This window comes from Taurulus bubalis (genome assembly GCF_910589615.1).
Source record: "Taurulus bubalis genome assembly, chromosome: 4".
NCBI lineage: Eukaryota > Metazoa > Chordata > Actinopteri > Perciformes > Cottidae > Taurulus > Taurulus bubalis.
The window spans coordinates 34,395,703-34,421,279 of record NC_136592.1 but is presented as its reverse complement, the minus strand read 5'-3'; the positions used below and the strand labels follow the sequence as shown (position 1 = coordinate 34,421,279).

Genomic DNA, 25,577 nt, shown 5'->3' with positions numbered 1-25,577 from the left:
TAATAATCATTCAAACACAGCTGAAAGCCGACCCAGATGTCCTGCTGACATTGCTCATACATTCTTGTTACATTTACTTTAGTTCAGTCAATACAGTGAAGGTCATATTCCTCTTCTATAATGAAACACTGATTTATGTCAAAAGAAAAAGTTCATCCCTGTTGTTCAGGGTAATAAGTCAGTGTGTTATGATGGGACGGGTTGGTGGTGCGAGTGAGTTTCGGAGGAGAGGTTACCTGTTGGTCCAGATGCATGCTGGTCATGAGACAACCTGTCTTCAGTATTGACTTGTTAGCAGTTCAGTGACAAATGTGATGCGAACAAATTCAAGTCAGAGTTTCTGTCCAAAACATGATATCTCCTAATCAGGATGTGTTGGTCACCACCACTAAACACACAATGATATCTCTTAATCAGGATGTGTTGGTCATCACCATTAAACAGCTGATGTTTCCGATGGCTGTGAGGTGCGTTGCTTTACTGATTCTGTGTCTGATGGGACAGACGAGGATCCTCTGGGTCACGTCTTGAACTCACCAAAACCACAGCAATGCATGCTGGGTAATAAGGACAGCGCTTTAGAACTGCTGGCCTGAGATGGATTGTGATCCTGATCCATCGCTACGAGGCCAACACTCGTGTCCATAGAGGTCTGCAAGCTCCCTGAAGCTCTGCCCCCACGCCTTCAGGGAGTCGTAGTTCTGCTCGGACTCTAGGGAGTCAACGAGCTGAGCGACTCGGCGGCCGAACCGCTGCCCTCAAAGGCGTAGGTCTGCAGAGAGTCGTAGGGGGGCACCGTCAGGTCCAGATCCGCCTCCAGCAGGCGGCCCCTGATGAACTCCTGGACCCGGTTCTGGTCCATCGGGCCCGGGGTTCTGGGGAGACGGTCTTTGTGGAGGAGTCTCAGAGCGACCATGTCGAAGGCCTTGGTGTCCTCCTCCCCTCCTCCTTCATCGTCATAACGGACCGTGTTCTCACAAATCCCTTGCTCCTCTTCACCCATTGGCTCCCTCCTCCTGCGTCTCACAGCAACCGTCACCATGACAACGCCTAGAGACAGGAAAGAGTGGAGTGAATCGAAAGGTGCCTGCAGGTTGGTGGTAGTACATATGTGGGTGCTATCAGTAATGTAGGTGGGTGCTGTTAGTAATGTAGGTGGTAAATGGACCAGTACAGCGCTTTTCTATTCTTCCAATCACTCAAAGCGCTTTAACACTACATGACATCATTCACCCATTCACACACTGATGAGAGGAGCTACCATGAAGGAGCCACATCATTATCAACATCCATACACCGTAGAACAGCTATGGGAGACATGTAGGGTTCAGTGTCTTTAGGGTTAAGGGTCTTTAGGGTCAAGTGTCTGTAAGACACATCCACGTGGGCTAGCGGAGCCGGGGATCGAACTGCCGATTCTCTGATTGAAGGACGACCCTGCTCACCACTGAGCCAGAGTCGCCCGTGGGTGCTGTCAGTATTGTATGTGGGTGCTGTCAGTAATGTATGTGGGTGCTGTCAGTAATGTATGTGGGTGATGTCAGTAATGTATGTGGGTGCTGTCAGTATTGTATGTGGGTGATGTCAGTAATGTATGTGGGTGCTGTCAGTAATGTATGTGGGTGCTGTCAGTAATGTATGTGGGTGCTGTCAGTATTGTATGTGGGTGCTATCAGTGATGTATGTGGGTGCTGTCAGTAATGTATGTGGGTGCTGTCAGTATTGTATGTGGGTGCTGTCAGTATTGTATGTGGGTGCTATCAGTAATGTATGTGGGTGCTATCAGTAATGTATGTGGGTGCTGTCAGTAATGTATGTGGGTGCTGTCAGTATTGTATGTGGGTGATGTCAGTAATGTATGTGGGTGCTGTCAGTATTGTATGTGGGTGATGTCAGTAATGTATGTGGGTGCTGTCAGTATTGTATGTGGGTGCTGTCAGTATTGTATGTGGGTGCTATCAGTAATGTATGTGGGTGCTATCAGTAATGTATGTGGGTGCTGTCAGTAATGTATGTGGGTGATGTCAGTATTGTATGTGGGTGCTGTCAGTAATGTATGTGGGTGCTGTCAGTATTGTATGTGGGTGCTGTCAGTAATGTATGTGGGTGCTGTCAGTATTGTATGTGGGTGCTGTCAGTATTGTATGTGGGTGATGTCAGTAATGTATGTGGGTGCTGTCAGTAATGTATGTGGGTGCTGTCAGTAATGTATGTGGGTGCTGTCAGTATTGTATGTGGGTGATGTCAGTATTGTATGTGGGTGCTATCAGTAATGTATGTGGGTGCTGTCAGTATTGTATGTGGGTGATGTCAGTATTGTATGTGGGTGCTGTCAGTATTGTATGTGGGTGCTATCAGTAATGTATGTGGGTGCTATCAGTAATGTATGTGGGTGCTGTCAGTAATGTATGTGGGTGCTGTCAGTAATGTATGTGGGTGCTGTCAGTAATGTATGTGGGTGCTGTCAGTAATGTATGTGGGTGCTATCAGTAATGTATGTGGGTGCTGTCAGTAATGTATGTGGGTGCTGTCAGTATTGTATGTGGGTGATGTCAGTAATGTATGTGGGTGCTGTCAGTAATGTATGTGGGTGCTGTCAGTATTGTATGTGGGTGCTATCAGTGATGTATGTGGGTGCTGTCAGTATTGTATGTGGGTGCTGTCAGTAATGTATGTGGGTGCTGTCAGTATTGTATGTGGGTGCTGTCAGTAATGTATGTGGGTGCTGTCAGTAATGTATGTGGGTGCTGTCAGTAATGTATGTGGGTGATGTCAGTATTGTATGTGGGTGATGTCAGTATTGTATGTGGGTGATGTCAGTAATGTATGTGGGTGCTGTCAGTATTGTATGTGGGTGATGTCAGTATTGTATGTGGGTGCTGTCAGTAATGTATGTGGGTGATGTCAGTATTGTATGTGGGTGCTATCAGTAATGTATGTGGGTGCTATCAGTGATGTATGTGGGTGCTGTCAGTATTGTATGTGGGTGCTGTCAGTAATGTATGTGGGTGCTGTCAGTATTGTATGTGGGTGCTGTCAGTAATGTATGTGGGTGCTGTCAGTAATGTATGTGGGTGCTGTCAGTATTGTATGTGGGTGCTGTCAGTAATGTATGTGGGTGCTGTCAGTAATGTATGTGGGTGCTATCAGTGATGTATGTGGGTGCTGTCAGTAATGTATGTGGGTGCTGTCAGTATTGTATGTGGGTGCTATCAGTAATGTATGTGGGTGCTGTCAGTAATGTATGTGGGTGCTGTCAGTATTGTATGTGGGTGATGTCAGTAATGTATGTGGGTGCTGTCAGTAATGTATGTGGGTGCTGTCAGTATTGTATGTGGGTGCTATCAGTCAGTATTATATGTGGGTGCTATCAGTGATGTATGTGGGTGCTGTCAGTAATGTATGTGGGTGCTGTCAGTATTGTATGTGGGTGCTGTCAGTATTGTATGTGGGTGCTATCAGTAATGTATGTGGGTGCTATCAGTAATGTATGTGGGTGCTGTCAGTAATGTATGTGGGTGCTGTCAGTAATGTATGTGGGTGATGTCAGTAATGTATGTGGGTGCTGTCAGTAATGTATGTGGGTGCTGTCAGTAATGTATGTGGGTGCTGTCAGTAATGTATGTGGGTGCTATCAGTATTGTATGTGGGTGATGTCAGTATTGTATGTGGGTGCTGTCAGTAATGTATGTGGGTGATGTCAGTATTGTATGTGGGTGCTGTCAGTAATGTATGTGGGTGCTGTCAGTATTGTATGTGGGTGCTGTCAGTAATGTATGTGGGTGCTGTCAGTAATGTATGTGGGTGCTGTCAGTAATGTATGTGGGTGCTGTCAGTATTGTATGTGGGTGATGTCAGTATTGTATGTGGGTGCTGTCAGTAATGTATGTGGGTGATGTCAGTATTGTATGTGGGTGCTGTCAGTAATGTATGTGGGTGCTGTCAGTATTGTATGTGGGTGCTGTCAGTAATGTATGTGGGTGCTGTCAGTAATGTATGTGGGTGCTGTCAGTATTGTATGTGGGTGATGTCAGTATTGTATGTGGGTGCTGTCAGTAATGTATGTGGGTGCTATCAGTGATGTATGTGGGTGCTGTCAGTAATGTATGTGGGTGCTGTCAGTAATGTATGTGGGTGCTGTCAGTATTGTATGTGGGTGCTATCAGTAATGTATGTGGGTGCTATCAGTAATGTATGTGGGTGCTGTCAGTAATGTATGTGGGTGCTGTCAGTAATGTATGTGGGTGATGTCAGTAATGTATGTGGGTGCTGTCAGTAATGTATGTGGGTGCTGTCAGTATTGTATGTGGGTGCTGTCAGTAATGTATGTGGGTGATGTCAGTAATGTATGTGGGTGCTGTCAGTAATGTATGTGGGTGATGTCAGTAATGTATGTGGGTGATGTCAGTAATGTATGTGGGTGCTGTCAGTATTGTATGTGGGTGCTGTCAGTATTGTATGTGGGTGCTATCAGTAATGTATGTGGGTGCTATCAGTAATGTATGTGGGTGCTGTCAGTAATGTATGTGGGTGCTGTCAGTAATGTATGTGGGTGATGTCAGTAATGTATGTGGGTGCTGTCAGTAATGTATGTGGGTGCTGTCAGTAATGTATGTGGGTGCTGTCAGTAATGTATGTGGGTGCTATCAGTATTGTATGTGGGTGATGTCAGTATTGTATGTGGGTGCTGTCAGTAATGTATGTGGGTGCTGTCAGTAATGTATGTGGGTGCTGTCAGTAATGTATGTGGGTGCTGTCAGTAATGTATGTGGGTGCTGTCAGTATTGTATGTGGGTGCTGTCAGTAATGTATGTGGGTGCTGTCAGTAATGTATGTGGGTGCTGTCAGTAATGTATGTGGGTGCTGTCAGTATTGTATGTGGGTGATGTCAGTATTGTATGTGGGTGCTGTCAGTATTGTATGTGGGTGCTGTCAGTAATGTATGTGGGTGCTGTCAGTATTGTATGTGGGTGCTGTCAGTAATGTATGTGGGTGCTGTCAGTAATGTATGTGGGTGCTGTCAGTATTGTATGTGGGTGCTATCAGTAATGTATGTGGGTGCTGTCAGTAATGTATGTGGGTGCTGTCAGTATTGTATGTGGGTGCTGTCAGTATTGTATGTGGGTGCTGTCAGTATTGTATGTGGGTGCTATCAGTGATGTATGTGGGTGCTGTCAGTAATGTATGTGGGTGCTGTCAGTATTGTATGTGGGTGCTGTCAGTATTGTATGTGGGTGATGTCAGTGATGTATGTGGGTGCTGTCAGTAATGTATGTGGGTGATGTCAGTAGTGTATGTGGGTGATGTCAGTAGTGTATGTGGGTGCTGTCAGTAATGTATGTGGGTGCTGTCAGTAATGTATGTGGGTGCTGTCAGTAATGTATGTGGGTGCTGTCAGTAATGTATGTGGGTGCTGTCAGTATTGTATGTGGGTGCTGTCAGTATTGTATGTGGGTGCTGTCAGTATTGTATGTGGGTGCTGTCAGTAATGTATGTGGGTGCTGTCAGTAATGTATGTGGGTGCTGTCAGTAATGTATGTGGGTGCTGTCAGTATTGTATGTGGGTGCTGTCAGTATTGTATGTGGGTGATGTCAGTATTGTATGTGGGTGCTGTCAGTATTGTATGTGGGTGCTGTGAGTATTGTATGTGGGTGCTGTGAGTATTGTATGTGGGTGCTGTCAGTAATGTATGTGGGTGCTGTGAGTATTGTATGTGGGTGCTGTCAGTATTGTATGTGGGTGCTGTCAGTAATGTATGTGGGTGCTGTCAGTAATGTTTGTAGGTGCTGTCAGTAATGTTTGTGGGTGCTGTCAGTAATGTATGTGGGTGCTGTCAGTAATGTTTGTGGGTGCTGTCAGTAATGTATGTGGGTGCTGTCAGTAATGTTTGTGCATTCTTTCTTGACTGTTTGGAGCTTTCATCATCAGATTTAGGAGAAAGTGAGTACTGATTGTCTCTAAGTTTTAACAACAAACGCCACGTTAAGTAGAAAATCCTAATTTAGTGTGTAATTTTAATATTCTAGGCTAGATACAGCATCCGGAAAAGGAAGTAGAACCTGCCTCAGGAGCTGCTGATCATGTTCTACTCTTCTATCGTCCAGTTTGTTCTCTGTTCTTCTATCATCTGTTCTCTGTTCTTCTATCATCTGTTCTTCTATCATATGTTCTCTGTTCTTTTATCATCTGTTCTCTGTTCTTTTATCATATGTTCTCTGTTCTTCTATCATCTGTTCTCTGTTCTTCTATCATCTGTTCTTTTATCATCTGTTCTTCTATCATCTGTTCTCTGTTCTTCTATCATCTGTTCTCTGTTCTTCTATCCTCTGTTCTCTGTTCTTCTATCCTCTGTTCTTCTATCTTCTGTTCTCTGTTCTTCTATCATCTGTTCTCTGTTCTTCTATCCTCTGTTCGCTGTTCTTCTATCCTCTGTTCTCTGTTCTTCTATCTTCTGTTCTCTGTTCTTCTATCCTGTTCTCTGTTCTTCTATCTTCTGTTCTTCTATCCTCTGTTCTTCTATCCTCTGTTCTTCTATCCTCTGTTCTCTGTTCTTCTATCCTCTGTTCGCTGTTCTTCTATCCTCTGTTCTTCTATCCTCTGTTCTCTGTTCTTCTATCTTCTGTTCTTCTATCCTCTGTTCTCTGTTCTTCTATCTTCTGTTCTCTGTTCTTCTATCCTCTGTTCTTCTATCTTCTGTTCTCTGTTCTTCTATCTTCTGTTCTCTGTTCTTCTATCCTCTGTTCTTCTATCCTCTGTTCTTCTATCCTCTGTTCTTCTATCATCTGTTCTTCTATCTTCTGTTCTCTGTTCTTCTATCCTCTGTTCTCTGTTCTTCTATCCTCTGTTCTCTGTTCTTCTATCATCTGTTCTATGTTCTTCTATCATCTGTTCTATGTTCCTCCATCACTATGGTCTGGATCACCAAACAGGAGTCAGACTACAACGGTCCGGTGTAATGGGAAAATATAGTGTTGTAATGTTGTGGGTTTAATAGAGCCTAAATTGAACTTTAAATGACCCTCAGAGATGAAGTACCAAATGGGCGGGAGAAGCAGATGTACTGGGATCAGAGAGCTTGTTGATCTACCTTCACTTGTATATGTAGGGGTCGTAAACAGATAAGGTGTTGATCGTCAGGACAAAGGGAATGTAAGTTCTGTTGATGGGAACTGTGGGGGTTCATGTTTCTCGAACAGACTCAGCTACTCTGGTCTCCTTCATTGGGGGGTTTGGAGGCGGAGACCTGATTGTGTTATAAGTGAGCTGATGACTGTTGTTTCTTTGAATTCTGTGTCACAGGCTGCGCTAGTAGCAGTGACAGACTTTTCCTTCCTGCAGGAATAAACGGACTTGAGATAACTTTGATTCAGAGACTTCATTCCTTTTTAACAGATCTACAGGAAAAGCTTCCATCATACCGGTCTGCAGAGAGAACTACTGGTTCCAGCCTGCCCTCCATCCTGGACTTGTACACCTCCAAACCACCAGACCCAGAAACAGCTTCTTTCCACTGTTGTCACTCTGATGAACAACCAGACTCCTCCATCTGATACTCTGATGTCTCTAATGTCTCTTTTATATGTATCTTGTTTACTGTATATAATATGTATTTATGTATGATGAGAGCAACGTGAAACCAGAGTCCAATTCCATGTATGTATAAACACACATGGCCAATAAAGCTGATTCTAATTCTGATGGATTGTTGGTTATTAGTCTCATTACGAAGGAGCCTGATGACTCTGGTCATGCTGGATTCTGGTCAGATGATGTGATTATATTGCGTCATCATCTCATGACCTTCAACTCACACCGGGGGAGTTTGCAGCCAACTGTGAAGCAGTCAGAGGGTCAGAACCTCCAAGTCTGAGATTATGGTTCCCTGCTGGAAAATGGTGGATTATGAGGATACAATTGTGGATTGTAAAACAGACAGGAGGCTCTGAAGGAGGTGATAAAGACATTGTGGTGAAAAGCTCTGAATCCACCAGTCCATCTAGGTTCAAGCCTCAGCTGTGCTCATGAGCTTTGGGTAGAGACCGGCAGAATGAGATCTGGGATAGAAGCAGCTGAAAGGATCTTCCTCCGTAGGGAGTTTGGACTCAGACTTAAACTGTGTTCAACCTTGGACACACAACCTCTCGTGATGGTTTTTATTTCGTTCTGAAAGCTGAACTCTGCTGCCAGACTGGAGACTGGATTCACCAGACCCTCTGAACGGGGGTTCCCCACCCACTATCACCAAGTGACAGGGACTCTCAGCTCCAAGGTCTCCAGTCCGCCAACGCGACGGACATTGTTACTTCATTGATAAAAACATTCCGTTACATATTCGGTAAGGCAGAGTCTGATCTGGTTGGGGAATGTCTCGGGGTCCTCAGGAAGCGCTGGAAAACGTTGTTGGGGAGAGGGATGTCCCAGATGAACGAACGATAAGAATGAATTAATGGATGATTCTGCCTGGATCAGATTAGTTGAACAGTGATGGAACATTTGGATGAAGATCAGAAACAGATTTCAGCAATGATCCAATACTTTCAACAAAAATAACTCTGAAGGTCAACAGCTCAAAGACACTGAGGCAGTCAAACATCTGCAGCAACATTTACTTCCGATGATAAGTGTCAGGTTAACCGTAAGTTAATACGAAAGTACGGTGACATTTTAACAATTGGAGTTTGTTCACAGCTCTGTTCTGTGTACTTTGAGGCATCCAACGTCATAAAAACATACATTCACCTAAAATATCAACAGCCGAGAGCGAAAAGGTATCAGAAATATACAGATCAATAATAATAATACAATTACCAGAGCTGAAACTCTGTCTCTGAGAAACTGTATTTATATATGTAATTAAAACAGATTCAGATGAAGTCAAAAATATGATATTCTACTCTGTACTATATATGTAGGAGCCATTACTTATGTCTGTGTATTTTATTGTGGTATCTATATATGCAAACTGAAGGAACTGGAGGAATCGGGGGAGGAGGATCCCCTGCTCAGTCTGCATGAGCGAGATATTGAACCCCCAGTCACTGCCAGGGTTAGGGTTAGTCACAAGTTATAAACACTGCAGTAAAAGGTAAGAGGTTATGGTTAGTTACAAGTTATAAACACTGCAGTAAAGGGTTAGGGGTTAGAGGTTAGTCACAAATTATAAACACTACAGTAAAAAGGTCCAGGTGGTAACAAACCAGGTGTAGATTCCTACCTGCCCAGGTTTGGAGTTCTCACAGACAAATGTTTCATACTCGACGCCAAAGCTCGGAGCGTTGTCATTAACGTCTGTCACAGAGACCAGAACCATAGTTTTCTCCACCTGAGACCGATCCACTGAGACACACAGAGACACACCTGTCAGGTAGTCCACATACACAGCTAGTACAACTAGTAACTGATTAGCTTAACTTAGCATGAAGACTGGAACCAGAGGGGAACAGCTAGTTTAGCATGACAACTGGGACCAGGGGGAACAGCTAGCTTAGCTTAGCATGAAGACTGGAACCACAGGGGAACAAATAGTTTAGCTTAGCATGCAGACTGTAACCAGGGGGAACAGCTAGCTTAGCATGAAGGCTGGACCCAGGGGAACATATTTCTTAGCTTAGCATGAAGCATGGAACCAGGGGGGAACAGCTAGCTTAGCTTAACATTAAGACTTACAGCTCTCCGTGGCGAAGATGCTGATGTTGTGCAGAGCGAGGACCTCTCGGTCCAGAGGTCTGGCAGTCGTGATGACACCTGAACTGCTGTCAATATTAAAGTGACGCTCCACATCTAACTTCCTGTCGATATAGTACCTGCAGACACACAGCGTTAAATATTGACCACCGTTCAGAAATCAGCTCAGGCTCCGTGTCAAAGTGTTGATGCTTCATACGTGACGGGGCTGTTGGTGGTGTCGGGATCGTCAGCTGAAACTGATCCCACATCGGTTACCACAGCGGCCGCCTCTGAGATCACCATCCGATTGACCGGAGAGAAGACCGGAGGCTCGTCCGTGTTCTCAACCAGCAGTCGGACCGCCACCACGTCGCTGAACGGACTCATCGACAGGAAGCGAGTGTCCACGTAATGATTGGACACCTTAACGCACAGTGTGAAGCTAGACTTGGTCTCAAAATCCAGAGTCTAGAGGGAGGAGAGAGAGGAAGGGAAATAATTATGCTTTCTTTTTTCAGGCTGATTGTCTTGACATCTTGACCATCTCAACGTGTGGAGGGAAAACAGTCTGATTTAAACGTGAAATATCTCTGAAGATTCTTAGCCAGTGTACAAAGGAGTTTGGTTTACATGCATGACATGCATCTACATTTAAAACCAACAGTGCTGATGCAGGAGAGAACTCAGAAGACACACCATGTGCAGAGAGTTCAGACTAAAAGGGTCACTTCTTAAAACTGCTCCGGGAAGTGAACGAAATGAAAAACAAACTACAACGAGAATATCTTCCTCCAGCAGACATTTCTGTGAACTCCATTAAGAAACTTGTGACCAGTCACCTCTGCAACATGCCCAGTACCTGCTACAAGGAAACAGTAGCGTTTGTGGCTTATACTTTCTCCTAAGGAACACAGTACCTCCAACAAGAAGACCAGTACTTCCTACAAGAAAACCAGTACTGCTACATGAAAACCAGTACCTGCTAAAAGACAACCAGTACCTCCTACTAGACAACCAGTACCTGTTGCAATATAACCAGTACCTGTTGCAAGACAACCAGTATTGCCACAACATCTACTATATTCTGCAAGGAATCCAGTATAATGTGGCTAGTACCTCCTAAAAGAAAACCATTACTTTCTATCAGGAAACAGGTAACTTCTCAAATGGAAACCAGGACCTTCTCCCAATATACCAGTACCTTCAGTAGTGTGACCAGTCCTTACTGGGAACTGACCTGTACCTTCAGTAGTGTGATCAGTCCTTACTGGGGGAACTGACCAGTACCTTCAGTAGTGTGACCATTCCTTATTCGGAACTGGCCAGTACCTTGTGCAGTGTGACCAGTCCTTCCTGGGAACTGACCAGTACCTTCAGTAGTGTGACCAGTCCTTACAGGGAACTGACCAGTACCTTGTGCAGTGTGACCAGTCCTTCCTGTGTGTTTGGATCAGTGATGATCCTGAAGGTTCCCAGTCCGTCTCCTTCCAGGATCCTGTAGTCCATCTCAGCGTTTGGACCAATATCCAGATCCAGAGCTTTAATCGTAGCGACCACTGTAGAAACCAGAACCGACTCTGGAACACTGAACTGGTAGCTCTCTGTAGGGACACGGTTATACATAGGTATACATACAGGTATGCACACAGGTATACACACAGGTATGCACACAGGTATACACAAAAGGCACTAGTATTACTGCTACCATTTCCAAAAAATATATGACTCATTTCTATCATATTAATGGACAGTGTTGTAGTTATACTATGTTTGTTATGAACCTGCTGCGGCCGGTAGCTGAGAGGGAGGAGACCTAAGCTGACCCGGCTAGGACCTGAAGCTAGTCCACTACCCAGCCAGACCTTCGGGGAGTAAGGAGACCTAAACTGACCCGGCTAGGACCTGAAGCTAGTCCACTACCCAGCCTCCTGCTGGTGGTTCTGGTGTTCGTGAGCATGACAGTAAGATGACGCCTAAGCCGCCGGCGGGAGGTCGGGGAGTGTTGAGCCCACATCTTTACAGAGACCTGGCTCCATCTTAGCATCCCAGATCGAGCAGCACTTGATGGGGGAAACACAGGACAGTGACCAGGACTCGGGTTGGAGGGGAGGAGGGAGACTAAAATTTGTGATTTGTGAATTTGGGCTAAACAAATGAATTATAAAATGTAATTGACCCGTCCACAGGAAGTCAACGTGATGTCACCTGTCCGTGTTTCTATGGTGTCATAGGTGAAGGTCAGACTCACTGCGGGGGAAGCGAGGTGGGTTGCCGTTGACGTCAGTCAGCATCACCGTGACAGAAGTGGTTCCTGACAGACCCCCGATCTGACCGTTCATGTCTTTGGCCTGAAGGATCAACAAGTAGAGATCCCGCGTCTCGCGGTCCATGTCGGGTAGAGCGGTATGCACCACACCTGCAGATGAGATGAGACTCAGGTTCAGTAAATGTTTCATATCTATATTTCTCTCTCTTTCTATATGTGTGTGTATAATATATATATATATATATGTATATATATATATATATACATATATATATATATATATATATATGCATATATATATATATTTTATACATCATGTGACCTCTAACTGATGATACCGTTAGGTAAAATACAAGGATGATTAAGAGTAGAGGAGACTGACCCTAAACCTGTTTAGAATTCGGTGTGGCGATGCGCAATAAGTAAGCCGCAGTGTGCAGTAAGCGGCAGGCTTAATCATAATCATAGTCCCACACAACTTTGCCGAGTATCTCCTCCCGCAGCGTTGCCAGCACATCAAAATACATAAAAACATGCGGCTTGCATCAGGAATCGTGTGCTATGACTTTTCCTGGAGATTCGCCCGGCCGTTTTCCCCAAAAAGCGCGAATTTGAATGGGATTTTTGGCGCGAAGTGATAACAAAAAAAAATCATCTTTGTGCTCATAGTGATTCGCCATACTTTAACGTAGAGAAATTATTGAAAGTTTAAACCGTTAACAGAAGTCTGGAGTTTATTTGCCCAATTGGGCATTTTTTTAAAGCTAGCACAATTTTCAGTTTCAGTAACATTTTAGGATCCTTTCAGAGTTTATAATGGGTGTGTATGGCACGGAATATTCAGAGCTAGAGTGGAGAGGAGGAGACTAAACAAGCTGTTAAAGAAGGCCAGCAGCGTGCTGGGGTGTCCACTGGATTCTGTGGAGGTGGTGGGAGACAGGAGGTTGATGCTAAGCTATCACCTGGTGGAGGTGGTGGGAGACAGGAGGTGGATGCTAAGCTATCACCTGGTGGAGGTAGTGGGAGACAGGAGGCTGATGCTAAGCTATCACCTGGTGGAGGTGGTGGGAGACAGAAGGATGATGCTAAGCTATCATCTGGTGGAGGTGGTGGGAGACAAGATGATGATGCTAAGCTATCATCTGGTGGAGGTGGTGGGAGACAGGAGGTTGATGCTAAGCTATCACCTGGTGGAGGTGGTGGGAGACAGGAGGCTGATGCTAAGCTATCACCTGGTGGAGGTGGTGGGAGACAGTAGGATGATGCTAAACTATCATCTGGTGGAGGTGGTTGGAGACAGGAGGATGATGCTAAGCTATCATCTGGTGGATTAGGGAAAGTATGTATTTAAGGTTTAATGTGATGGTAGGCATGTGTGGAATGGCAATATGTTGCGTAACTGTATAAACGTGTGCTACCTGAAGTTAAGGTTGAAAGGGGAGCTTTTGGGCCGTAGAATGTGTCGGGAAGTTAATAGTTTCACCTACACTGGGTGCAAGGTAGAGTCCTCCTTCTGATTGGAGACGGTATTTAAACCTTCTGCCTGTGGCTGTTCGGGGGAAGAAGGAGACCATCATGGTGTAACTGTGTGTCGGTGAAGTTGTGTTTGATTTGTTCATTTACATTGTTTGTATATAATGTTGAGTTCACGGTCAGCAGAGCCATTTTGGATAAATAAACACCTTTTTGTTTTGCAACCTAGCGTCTCATGTCTGCCTCCAACCACTTTTTAAGCCACTCCGGTCAGGCTTCACCACATTTAGAGAGAGGATCAGATAGAGGATCAGATACAGGATCAGAGAGCAGGGGTGCCCAATACGTTGATCGTAATGTAAAAAGTGTGTATTAACACACTTTTTATTAACAGTGTGTGCGCCTGCAATGATCGGTCGCTTGAATGGATTTATTGTTATGTGCACGGAGGACGATGTTTTCCCCGACTTCCTTAATTGCCACTGCATAATACACCAACAAGCATTATGCGCTACAATGCTAAACATGAAAGAGATCACAGATGTGGCAACAAAGACGGCTGTTCTACACACTGATGTGAGACGGCTTGTAGAGCTCTGTCCGGAGATAAAGGAGTGTCTCCATGTTGTTAAACATGCAGAATACAGCCAACTAAATGACCATCAGTGGCTGCTAGTCTTGGCATTTTTAACCAATCTGTTGAATGAGCTTAATTTAGAGCTGCAAGGGAAAGACAAACCGTGGTTGATATGATCAGATCAGTTTAGGGCTGCAACTAACGATTATTTTAATAATCGATTAATCGGTTGATTATTTTTTCGATTAATCGATGAATCGGATAAAAAAGCAAAAAAACATTAATTTCCAACCCTTTGTTCAAAAACAGAAGTGACAGTGCAAATTCACAGTGCAAAACTTGTTCAGAAAGCACAAACAGGTTGCTCCTTGAACATCCCTGAGCTGTTAATTAAACAAATTAGATTAAAATGGACTAACACTAAAAACATACACATGTATGCTTTACATCTGCCTTTTTACTGTAATTGATCTCCTTTGAGCAGAGGCTGCTTTAGCATGCCCTGCTTTATCAATATGTATGAAACACTGGGACAGAGGGAAGCTGTACTGCTCCTCTCACGTCTGTTGGGACCGAAACCTTCAGGCTCAGCTGCACCTCATCTCAGCTCTGCATCAAGCTGCTCTGCATATAGAGTCCTCTTCCTTAAACTATTTCATTCTGGGCCTCTTACGACCACGAAATGACGTTGTTGGCTAAGCCCAACTACGTGATTTGATTCAGTCTACTTTGAGTAAAAAAACAACCTGCAGCCAGATCCTCTGGTGAGCCAATTTAACGTTAACGAGTGACAGCGTGAACTGAACCAGACCGGGGCGTGACGGCATGTTTCATCACGTTACGGTTTTTTACAAACAAGACTGAACTGTAACGGAACATAACGGAACTTTAACGACAATACACAACCCAACACGTTAGCTAACGTGATAGCAAGCTGACTAGCTTCCATTAACAACACGTTTGAGGGAAATGAAGCCGCTGCAGACATCTTAATGCTGGTTGGCCAAGACTCGACACGTCACATCCAAGATGTTCCATTTTTGCTAAGATCACGACTTCAGCGTTTCTCAGTCTCTCACTCCAATCTCAGACACGCTGGCAGCCAGTTGCTCTGTGCCGCTCTTTTTCTTTTCTCCGCGACTTTATGACTGCCGTAATAATCGCGCGACACAACGAATCGATAATGAAATTCGTTGCCAACACTTTTGCTAATCGATTTTTATCGATTTTATCGCTTCGTTGTTGCAGCACTAGATCAGTTAATGCTTTCAAACGGAAAATGCAACATCTGTCCTCCAAGCTGCTGCGCCATGATTTAAAGGGACTTCCAAAACCTGGCGTCAGAGCTGGAGACGCAGCGGAAGCCGTTGACAGAGCAACTTGACAGAGCAGCTTGACAAGTGTCTGTCAGAGTTTATTTATGTGAGTCAGCCTTTTCCCACATGAAAAGTATTAAATCCAAACACCGTTCCACCATGACTGATGACCATTAGTCTGCCTGAGGCGGACTACCGGCAGCTACTGTCCAGACTATGCAGCCCTGCTGTTGCATTCAGTGAAGTCATCAGAGTAAAATGTAATGACCAAAAATGTACAGAATTGTATTGTCATAAGGGTTCATGCAGTTATGCAAGGTACGCCAATATTGTCAATATAAAGCTGAGCTTTTGGCATGAAAATAACGGCTTTTTTTAAGCTAACAAAACACATCATTGGTTTCAAGTGATTTGACACTGATTTATTAAATAGATATGAATATTATATTCCACACACATACACACACATTACAAAAACAAACACACATTATATTACAAAGACACACACACATTATATTACACTCACATACACACAAATTATATTACACACATACACACACACACTATATTACACAAATACAAAGACACACACATTATATTACAAAAACACACACATTATATTACAAAGACACACACATTATATTACAAAGACACACACATTATATTACAAAAACACACACATTATATTACAAAGACACACATATTATATTACAAAGACACATATTATATTACAAACACACATATCATATTACAAAGACACGCACACATTATTTACACACACACACATATATTACAAAGACACACACATTGTAATATAATTATATTATTGTAATATAATGTGTGTATTTGTAATATAATGTGTGTCTTTGTAATATAATGTGTGTGTGTAATATGTGTGTGTGTAAATTATGTGTGTGTGGTTTCTGCTCTAATTAACATCTGATGATATTTCCTTGTCAGATGTAAAACACGTCAGTGTGAACGAGCCCCACCTGCAGGACACAAGCCACATTACACATTCTAAGCTACACACGGATAATCTGTTACACCGACATCTAGTGGTGACATCAGTTACTGCAGGTTAGTGATTAGTGATGAATTATTATTCAGTCCAATTATGGCCAAAATGTCTGAAACACAAATCTCTGTGATAATCATTTGCTTTTTGTTCTGTTAATTAAAAAAATACATTACAGTAGTTTGTGTTTGAACTACACCCTAAAAAATGTGACCAATGGTAACTTAATAAAATTATGTCAACAAAGTGACAATTAATATAATTAATAAAAATGATTGAATAGATTAATTAAATCTAAACATAATTAAAATGTGTTGGATTTAGCAAAAGAGCGCCAAATTATGAGTTATATAGACCAAAAATATTTAGTAAATACAAATCAATTTTACAAGGAAAATGATTTATGTTTACTAAGAATATCATAAAAAGTTATTTACATTCATTGAATATTTGGGTGAAATTGATTTATATTTACTGAATATTTGGGTAAAATTGAGTCATATATATTAATTATCTGGGTGAAATTGAGTTGGATTTACTGAATGACATTACATATATTACATTAAATCTATTCAATAATATTACTTGTCACTTTGTTGCCATACTTTTTCTATGTCTAATTCACTCAATACTATGCCATCTTTGTCACAGTAAACGTAAGTTAAGCCAACAGATCATCATACGTACAAAGTACTGCAGGTAAACATTTATTTGTGCAAATTTGTTACATTTATCTAAAATTCTTCATGTGCAAACTCCTCAATAAAAACACACAATTTGCAATCCTGGTGTACACAGTTGAAACACTATACACAAACAGCTGCTTGTGCATCAAATAACATGGCAGTCTCCTCAAATGAGGATGGTTTATATATTGAACAACCACCTGCAGCAATAAAACTCAGTTGAAGAGGCAAACTACACTTCTCACTGGGATCCTTAAAAAAATAAATAAACTCAAGCATTGAACGAGTTGAACTTAATCACAGATGAGAGTTTGAACAGTGACAGAACAATGTATTTTGCAAGGTTCCATTCTATTAAGTAAGCAGTTTGTTCTTGAGGCTGTTTACTTTCGGGGACAGCTTTGAACAGTCCAGCTCCAGAACGAGTTTCTGGATACCTTGAATGTGTATCGGAGCTCCTTGGGATAGGCAAGGTTGACTGCATACACCAACCCAACCAGCAGCAAGCCCTAGGAATGTTATCCAGAGCAGTCAGAACTTGTATTCCTTCTAAAACGATATAGACATCGTCTGGACCGTCCGCCGTATGCATGCATGGCAAGGTCCTGTGTCATCAGCATCCTGAAATAGCAAGAAGAGTGTGTATTACTGATTGTACAGCCAAAAGATAAGGTCCTAATTGAACATCTACCAAATTGCTTCCAACCCTTTGGACAATAAAACCTGTAGTTGTAATAATTGTTGCACATAATGCACCCCAATAAATGATTGAGAGATTTCAGAGATGTTTTGCAAAAGGGTTTCGTTAAAAAGCGTCCAATCAGTTTACCAACAAATCAAAACATTTCAAGGAAGAGAGATAATGATCTGAATCACATTCATAATATCTGTATATTTAAAAAAAAATCCCAATACATATAAGGTAGAAGAGATGAGAAAGAGATCACTTTCTTAATAATTCAACATATACTTCAACTTACATCATAGTCGTTTAAGAAGTGATCCGTGGATTTCCCAAGGTATGCCATCAAACACCAAATGACGGCATCTCTGGTGATGTGGATGCTCGGGTTGCTTGGAGCTGAAAACGACAAAAATAAACATTATGAGTAAAGATCATCCACTGATCTAAAACTAGTTGACTTTTATTACTGTTAAAAGCCCAAGTCCAGCCCAAAAAAACACTTCCTGTCATTAATTCCATAGAACCAGCTGTGACTCCAGGAAGTTAATCACATAAACTCCCACAAAACTTGTTTTTTGTATGATCAAGACTTACCATGTTAGTCAGTGAGCTTTCAGTGTGGTGATCTTGTAGGCATATTTTGTTAGGACAGAGCCAGGCTAGCTGTTATTCCATTTCCAGTTTTACGATAAGGTCATTCAATGTAAAACATAAAATAAATGTATGTGCTTATAATCACATATCAATTGCAAGTTGAGGGTTTTGGTGCCCAATCACCAACGTAAAAAATAATCAGTAATGTTAAAGCACCACTTGGTAGTTAGTTATTATGAATGACTTTGAACATTTTAAATTTGAATAATTATGTACTTAATAAAGTGGCAACTGAGTGTATAGAAACAAAAATGTATGCCGTTAGATCAAACTTTTTTTGAGAAAATCAAAGGTAAACATTGCCTCTTCTCTAAGTAATAATCAACTGATATTCCAACTTTTTGATCATAAAATCTCTAAAATTAAATATTTGCAAACATAATACTCAATGAATGGCACCTTGAGCAGGATAGCCTTCAACCTCAGCCCCAAGGTTCCGCCCTTGGAGTGGAAGAGGTTCAGAAGACTGGGAGTGTGTTCATCCAGCATGAACATGAACCTCGTCTCGAGGTGCACCGTTGTGATCCTGTGAAACTCATCCTGGATCTGTACCAAACAGTGTACACACATTTACACAACATATACTGTGTGTGGAATTTGGTATCACAGCATATTGTGTATTGAAGTATGATAGATTGTTTATGCACCTGGGGAAAAAAAGACCGATTAGATTCATACTTTATACAAAGTGATGTACTCTGTTCAGCAGATACACACTGTTGGCAGAATGGCCTCTACATTTAACTGTATTGTGAGACTAAGCAGACGAAGTATAAAAATTATAGCATAATATGTACCAAGGCAGCTCGGTGTAACGTCAACTATCAGCACGAGCGGAGACCACTCATTGAAACTATACTGATAGAGAAAACAAAAACATGGCGATCTGAATCTCCTGCTGCGGCCTCTCAGTACCATGATTGGAGACTGCGACGGTGAACTTGGGATAACCAGCCAGAGCCTGCACAAAACTCAGTAACAGCCTGGAGCTGAATATAACGTCAGGTTAAAAAAAAAAAAAAAAAAAAAGAGGAAACTGCATTTTTTGTTAATTTGTTTAACTGACTATTCTCCAGAAATGTACCTTACCATTAACTGCATGGTCTTTCCCGACTGCTTTTAACAGCATGTTAGGTTAACATTACTTGACAAAACAAAATGCGGTGATATTAATATAACTTGTATGCTTTATTAATAACATTTGGGAACAAGAATGTGTGTTCCTACAATTGCATTAACCTTAATGCGCTCTAACTCTAAGTTCTGCTGCATTTTCGCTAGCTAGTTAGGTTAGCTTGTTACGGTGGGGGAGGAGTGGAAACCACGAAACTCGGTCTGAGCTGGTATCTCAAAAAGGCATAATATATTAGGGATAACATTATAAATGAGGAAAGCCATGAAACTGTGGCATTGAATTGAACACTTTTTTAGTCCTTGCCATGTTTTAGCGGCTCAAAGACAACGTAGACTGACTTAAAAAAAAAAACACTGACGTTAGCTTATTTAAGACTTAACCTAAGTTAGCTAAATGAAGTTACAGCACAATAAAGTTTACATGTTTGTCAACTTTTCAGTAGCGCAAAACAATGTTCAACTGCTGCAACAACTTGGTTATAATCGGATCGTTAACTAACAATAATTAAACAGGTCTTACCTTTGGGAAAATGGCAGCCCCTTCAACTCGTGGCAGAAGATGTCCATGTGGCGCAGAATGTGTTAGGTGGAAGTGGAAGTTGATTAAAAACAAAGACCTCCAAATGAGTAAAATTCATTGATTTTCTGCATCTTTGACTTTACTGATGAAATTTAATTAAAGTCTACTTAGTGATTCAAAGCTGACTTTATTCACACAAAATTAAGTCAAATTTAATTAATAATTAAACAACATTTCTTGAATTCAGCTCAATGTAATTAAAAACAGTACATAGTCTTTTTTATTATGTAAAAGTTACTATTATTTATTTAGGAGATATTAGTTAATGCAAATCCCAGTTTTTACAGTGTACATATAACTAACTATAAATATATCTCTCTATATCTATATAGGTACATCTATCTATATCAGAGGTTATGATATTGAAACCTGATAATATAAATAGTTATATTCTGTAGATATTCTTCATTTCATTATTCTTATGTCTATTAGAGTTCAGGTTGTGCAAGGTCAGCCCTAACCCCTAATCCTGTTTATTGTTTGAGTTGTGTTTAGAGGTTTTACATCGGAATTATATATTATTGTAGCCCTGATTTTTATGTTTAATTTGATACCTAACATGTTTGTTTTTTTGGGGGGGGAGGGATTCATACCATGATTTTTTTCTTGATTTTCCTGATATAAAAGGGTCCCCCAATTGGGAGACGCTAGGGCTTAACGCGTTTGAGGCTTAACGCGTTTGAGGCTTAACACGTTTGAGGCGGCCTCTTCGCAGATGACGTCATTGCATTCCTTGAACGGCCAAGTGAATCGCTGCCTGAATTGTTAGGCATCTTGAGCGCATATGGGCAGCTATCAGGATATAAGATAAATATAACTAAAACACAAGTGCTCACTATCAATTATTCACCACCAAAGGAGATCACGGAAAAATACAATTTAGATTGAAATCTAAAGAAAATTAACTATTTAGGGGTATAAGTGACTAGGAATTTATCAGGACTGTATAGGGCAAATTATGATAGGATTAACCGAGAATTATTAAAAGATATACATAGATGGACCACACTAACATTGAATTTTTGAATTAAAGGGTTGAATTAAGAAGAATGAATGTATTACCCAGAAATTTGTATTTGTTCCAAGCATTACCAATAGAGATTCCTCGAACACAATTCATAGCATGGGACAGGATGATATCCAGATTCATTTGGGGGGCGGGGGGAGAGAGACCAAGAGTGAGATTCAGAACTCTCCAGCTAAAGAGGGAGAAGGGGGGCCTGAGTCTGCCGAACCTGCAAGAATACTTCCACACGGCCCAGCTGAGATATGTGCATAATTGGTGTAAACTGGACTATGAAGCAAAATGGAAAGAAATGGAAAAATCATTTGGAATGTACCCGATACAGAGTATAATAGGAGATAAGGAAACATTTAAGAAGGTTAGAAATCAAATGGATTCGATCACAAAATTCACCTTGGAATTATGGTTCAAATTACTTAGACATAATAAGGCGGAGAAGAACGCAAACTTATTGAAATGGGTGGCTTTTGATTGCAGTTTTAAACCAGCTGGGAGCGGTGGGGGGAGAAGGGCATTATGGCATGGTGCACAGTGGTGGAAAAAGGGAGGATAAGGAGTTTTCGAGACTCGAAAACGAAATATGACCTGGATTGGCGGGAATTTTACAAATATTTACAGGTACGGGATTATTATGGGAAACGGATTGAACTCCTCCAATGAATCGCCACCTTAACGTGGTGGAGGAGTTTGAGTGGCTCAGTGATCCTGGGAGCTATGTTGTCCGGGGCGTCAGCCACTGGTAGGGTCTCCCAAGGCAAACAGGTCTCGGGGGAGAGCCCAGACTAAGAGCGGTTCAAAAAAACCCTGATGAATAGCAGCCCACGGACTAAAGCTACCTCGCCCGGACAAGGGAAACCGGGGCACCCTCCCGGAGCCAGACCCAGGAGGGGAGCTCGTCGGCGAGAGTCTGGTGGCCGGGCTTTCGCCCACGGAGCCCAGTCGGGCTCAGCCCGAAGAAACAACATGGAGCAGCAGTCACCCCGTGGACCCACCACCCACGGGGAGAATTATCGGGGTCGGGTGCTATGCAGACCGGGCGGCGGACCAGGCAGGAGACCTGGGCGAGCCGATCGCCGGCAACATAGACTAGCTCTAGGGACGTGGAACGTCACCTCGCTAGCGGGGAAAGAGCCGGAGCTGGTGCAGGAGGTGGAGCGGTACCAGCTAGATATAGTTGGGCTCGCCTTCACGCACAGCATAGGCTCTGGAACCAAGCTCTTGGAGAAGGGTTGTACTTTGTCCTTTTCTGGAGTTGCCCAGGGTGAGAGGCGCCGGGCGGGAGTGGGGATACTCACGAGCCCCCGGCTGAGCGCCGCTGTGTTGGAGTTTTCCCCGGAGAACGAGAGGGTCGCCTCCCTGCGCCTACGGGTTGCAGGGAGTAAAGCTCTGACTGTTGTTTGTGCTTATTCACCGAACAGCAGTTCGGAGTATCCGGCCTTGTTGGGGTCGGTGGGAGGGGTCCTGGAAAGGGCGCCGCCTGCCGACTCCATAGTTCTCCTGGGAGACTTCAACGCTCACGTGGGCAATGACAGAGAAACCTGGCGGGGCGTGATTGGGAGGAACGGCTTGCCCGATCTGAACCCGAATGGTGTTTTGTTGTTGGACTTCTGTGCTAGCCACAGTTTGTCCATAACGAACACCATGTTCGAGCATAAGGTGGCTCATAAGTGTACCTGGTACCAGAACACCTTAGGCCGGAGATCAATGATCGACTTTGTAGTCGTATCATCTGATCTGCGGCCGTATGTCTTGGACACTCGGGTGAAGAGAGGAGCAGAGCTGTCAACTGATCACCACCTGGTGGTGAGTTGGATCAGATGGCGGGGGAGTCGGCTAGAAAGACCTGGCAAGCCCAAACGTGTAGTGAGGGTGAACTGGGAACGTCTGGCGGAGGATCCTGTCCGGGAGGTCTTCAACTCCCACCTCCAGAAGAACTTCTCACAAATCCCGAGGGAGGCTGGGGACATGGAACCCGAGTGGACCATGTTCAAAGCCTCTATTGTGGACGCGGCTGCTCGGAGCTGTGGCCGGAAGGTCATTGGTGCCTGTTGTGGCGGCAACCCGAGAACCCGGTGGTGGACACCGGGGGTAAGAGAAGCCGTCAAACTGAAGAAGGAGGCCTTTCGGGCCTGGCTGGTCCAAGGGTCACCTGAAGCAGCTGACGGGTAGCGACAGGCCAGAAGGGCTGTAGCTGCGATGGTCGCGGATGCTAAAACTCGGGTATGGGAGGAGTTCGGGGAGGCCATGGAGAAGGACTTTCGGTTGGCCTCAAGGAAGTTCTGGCAAACCATCCGACGGCTCAGGAAGGGAAAGCAGGGGCTACCCCAGGCTGTTCTCAGCAAGGGGGGGGGAACTGCTGACCCGGACTGGGGACATCGTCGGGCGGTGGAAAGAGCACTTTGAGGAACTCCTAAACCCGGCCAACATGTCCCCCGGAGAGGGGGCAGCGCCGGAAGACTTTGGGGTGGTTTCTCCCATATCCCTGGCAGAGGTCGCTAAGGTAGTCAAAAAGCTCCTTGGTGGCAAGGCGCCGGGGGTGGATGAGATCCGCCCTGAGATGCTGAAAGCGCTGGACATTGTTGGGCTGTCTTGGTTGACACGCCTTTTCAGTGTCGCATGGGGGTCGGGAACAGTGCCCATGGACTGGCAGACTGGGGTGGTGGTTCCCATCTTCAAGAAGGGGGACCGGAGAGTGTGCTCAAACTATCGTGGCATCACACTGCTCAGCCTCCCGGGAAAAGCTTATGCCAGGGTGCTGGAAGGGAGGCTCCGACCGCTTGTCGAACCTCAGATTCAAGACGAGCAGTGCGGATTCCGTCCCGGTCGTGGAACAGTGGACCAGCTCTTTACCCTTGCAAGACTACTGGAGGGGTCCTGGGAGTTTGCCCAACCAGTCTACATGTGCTTTGTGGACTTGGAGAAGGCTTTCGACCGGGTCCCTCGGGGGTTTTTGTGGGGGGTGCTGCGGGAGTATGGGGTGCCGGACCCGTTGGCACGGGCCATCCGGTCTTTGTACGCCTGCAGTAGGAGCTGTGTTCGTATCCTCGGTAATAAGTCAGACACGTTCCCGGTGGCTGTTGGCCTCCGCCAGGGCTGCCCTTCATCACCGGTCCTGTTCGTGACCTTCATGGACAGGATATCTAGGCGCAGCCAGGGGGCGGAGAGGATCCCGTTCGGGAGTCTCGGGATCGCCTCGGGATCCCCCAGAATGGGCTGGAAAGTGTTGCGGGTGAGAGGGAAGCCTGGGTCGGCCTGCTGAACCTGCTGCCACCGCGACCCGACCCCGGATAAGCGGCTGATAATGGATGGATGGATGGATTGAACAGGAGCTCTCTCTAGAAGTGAACAAGGTGGTGCAAGTAATGATTGATGCATATAAAGGGAACTGGGTTAGAACTATAACTACATTATATAAGGCATTGATGGATGACAAAAACGCAAGAAAAAAAAAATGGGAAAGAGAATTTGACATGGAAATATCTGAAGATGAATGGGATAAGATGTGGGAAAAACATAAAACAACAACCTGTTCACGAGCCTGGAGAGTTTTCCTGGAAAAATCTGATAAGGTTCTTTATCACACCTAAAATATCAAATAATTATTCTGAAACAAGAAAGTCATGTTGGAGAAATTGTGGGTCATCTGAAGCCAACCATGCACATATATTCTTGAATTGTCACAAAATAATAGGGTTTTGGGGAACGGTCCATAGGATAACACAAGATATTCTGGGATACGAATTCCAAATGAATCATAAGCTGATGTATCTGCGTATGTACACAGAGAATACATGATGGGGACTTGTATCTATCCAAGATACTCATGGTTGCAGGTCGATTCACATCATATGATCAATATGTGGGCCTCTTATGACCACGACATCACGTTGTTGGCTAAGCCCAACTACGTGATTTACATTACATTTCATTTAGCTGAGGCTTTTATCCAAAGCGAGGTTAAGTGTCTAGCTCAAGGACTAAAAGGAGCCGGGGCTCGAACCACCGATCCTCTGATTTAAAGACAGGCATGCTAACCACTGAGCCACAGTAGATTTGCTTCATTCTACTTTGAGTTAAAAAACAACCTGCAGCCAGATCCTCCGGTTTAACGTTAAGAGTGACTGGGTATCTGAACCAGACCGGGGGTTACGCCGTGTTTCATCACGTTACGTTTTTACAAGCAAGACTGAACTGTAACGGAACATAACGGAACTTTAACGACGATACACAACCCAAACACGTTAACTAACGTGATAGCAAGCTGACTAGCTTCCATTAAAAAAACTGGTTGGAGACAAAAGAAGCCGCTGGAGACAACTTAACGCTGATTGGCAAAGACTCGACACGTCAAAGATGTTTTATGGAAGATCCCGACCTCAGCTTTCCTCCATGTCTCACGACAAACCGCTATAGGGTTGGTGTCGGCTCGTTATTATCATTTACTGAAACGTGGCACAATAACTATAAACTATGACTCCAGTTAACCACATGGTGGCG

At 43.7% G+C, this 25,577-nt stretch overlaps 1 protein-coding gene across 1 annotated transcript; it reads right to left on the bottom strand.

The window, feature by feature from the left end:
- Positions 1–578: 578 nt before the first annotated feature.
- On the bottom strand, positions 579–12,123 carry LOC306735393 (cadherin-7-like; the record flags this gene model as incomplete). The annotated part of the gene is given in 8 exon segments (XM_079216853.1): positions 579–721; positions 724–1,050; positions 8,140–8,236; positions 9,216–9,337; positions 9,668–9,804; positions 9,885–10,135; positions 11,081–11,268; positions 11,916–12,123. Coding segments are annotated over 8 exon segments (1,473 nt in total).
- Between the last annotated feature and the right edge of the window lie 13,454 nt (positions 12,124–25,577).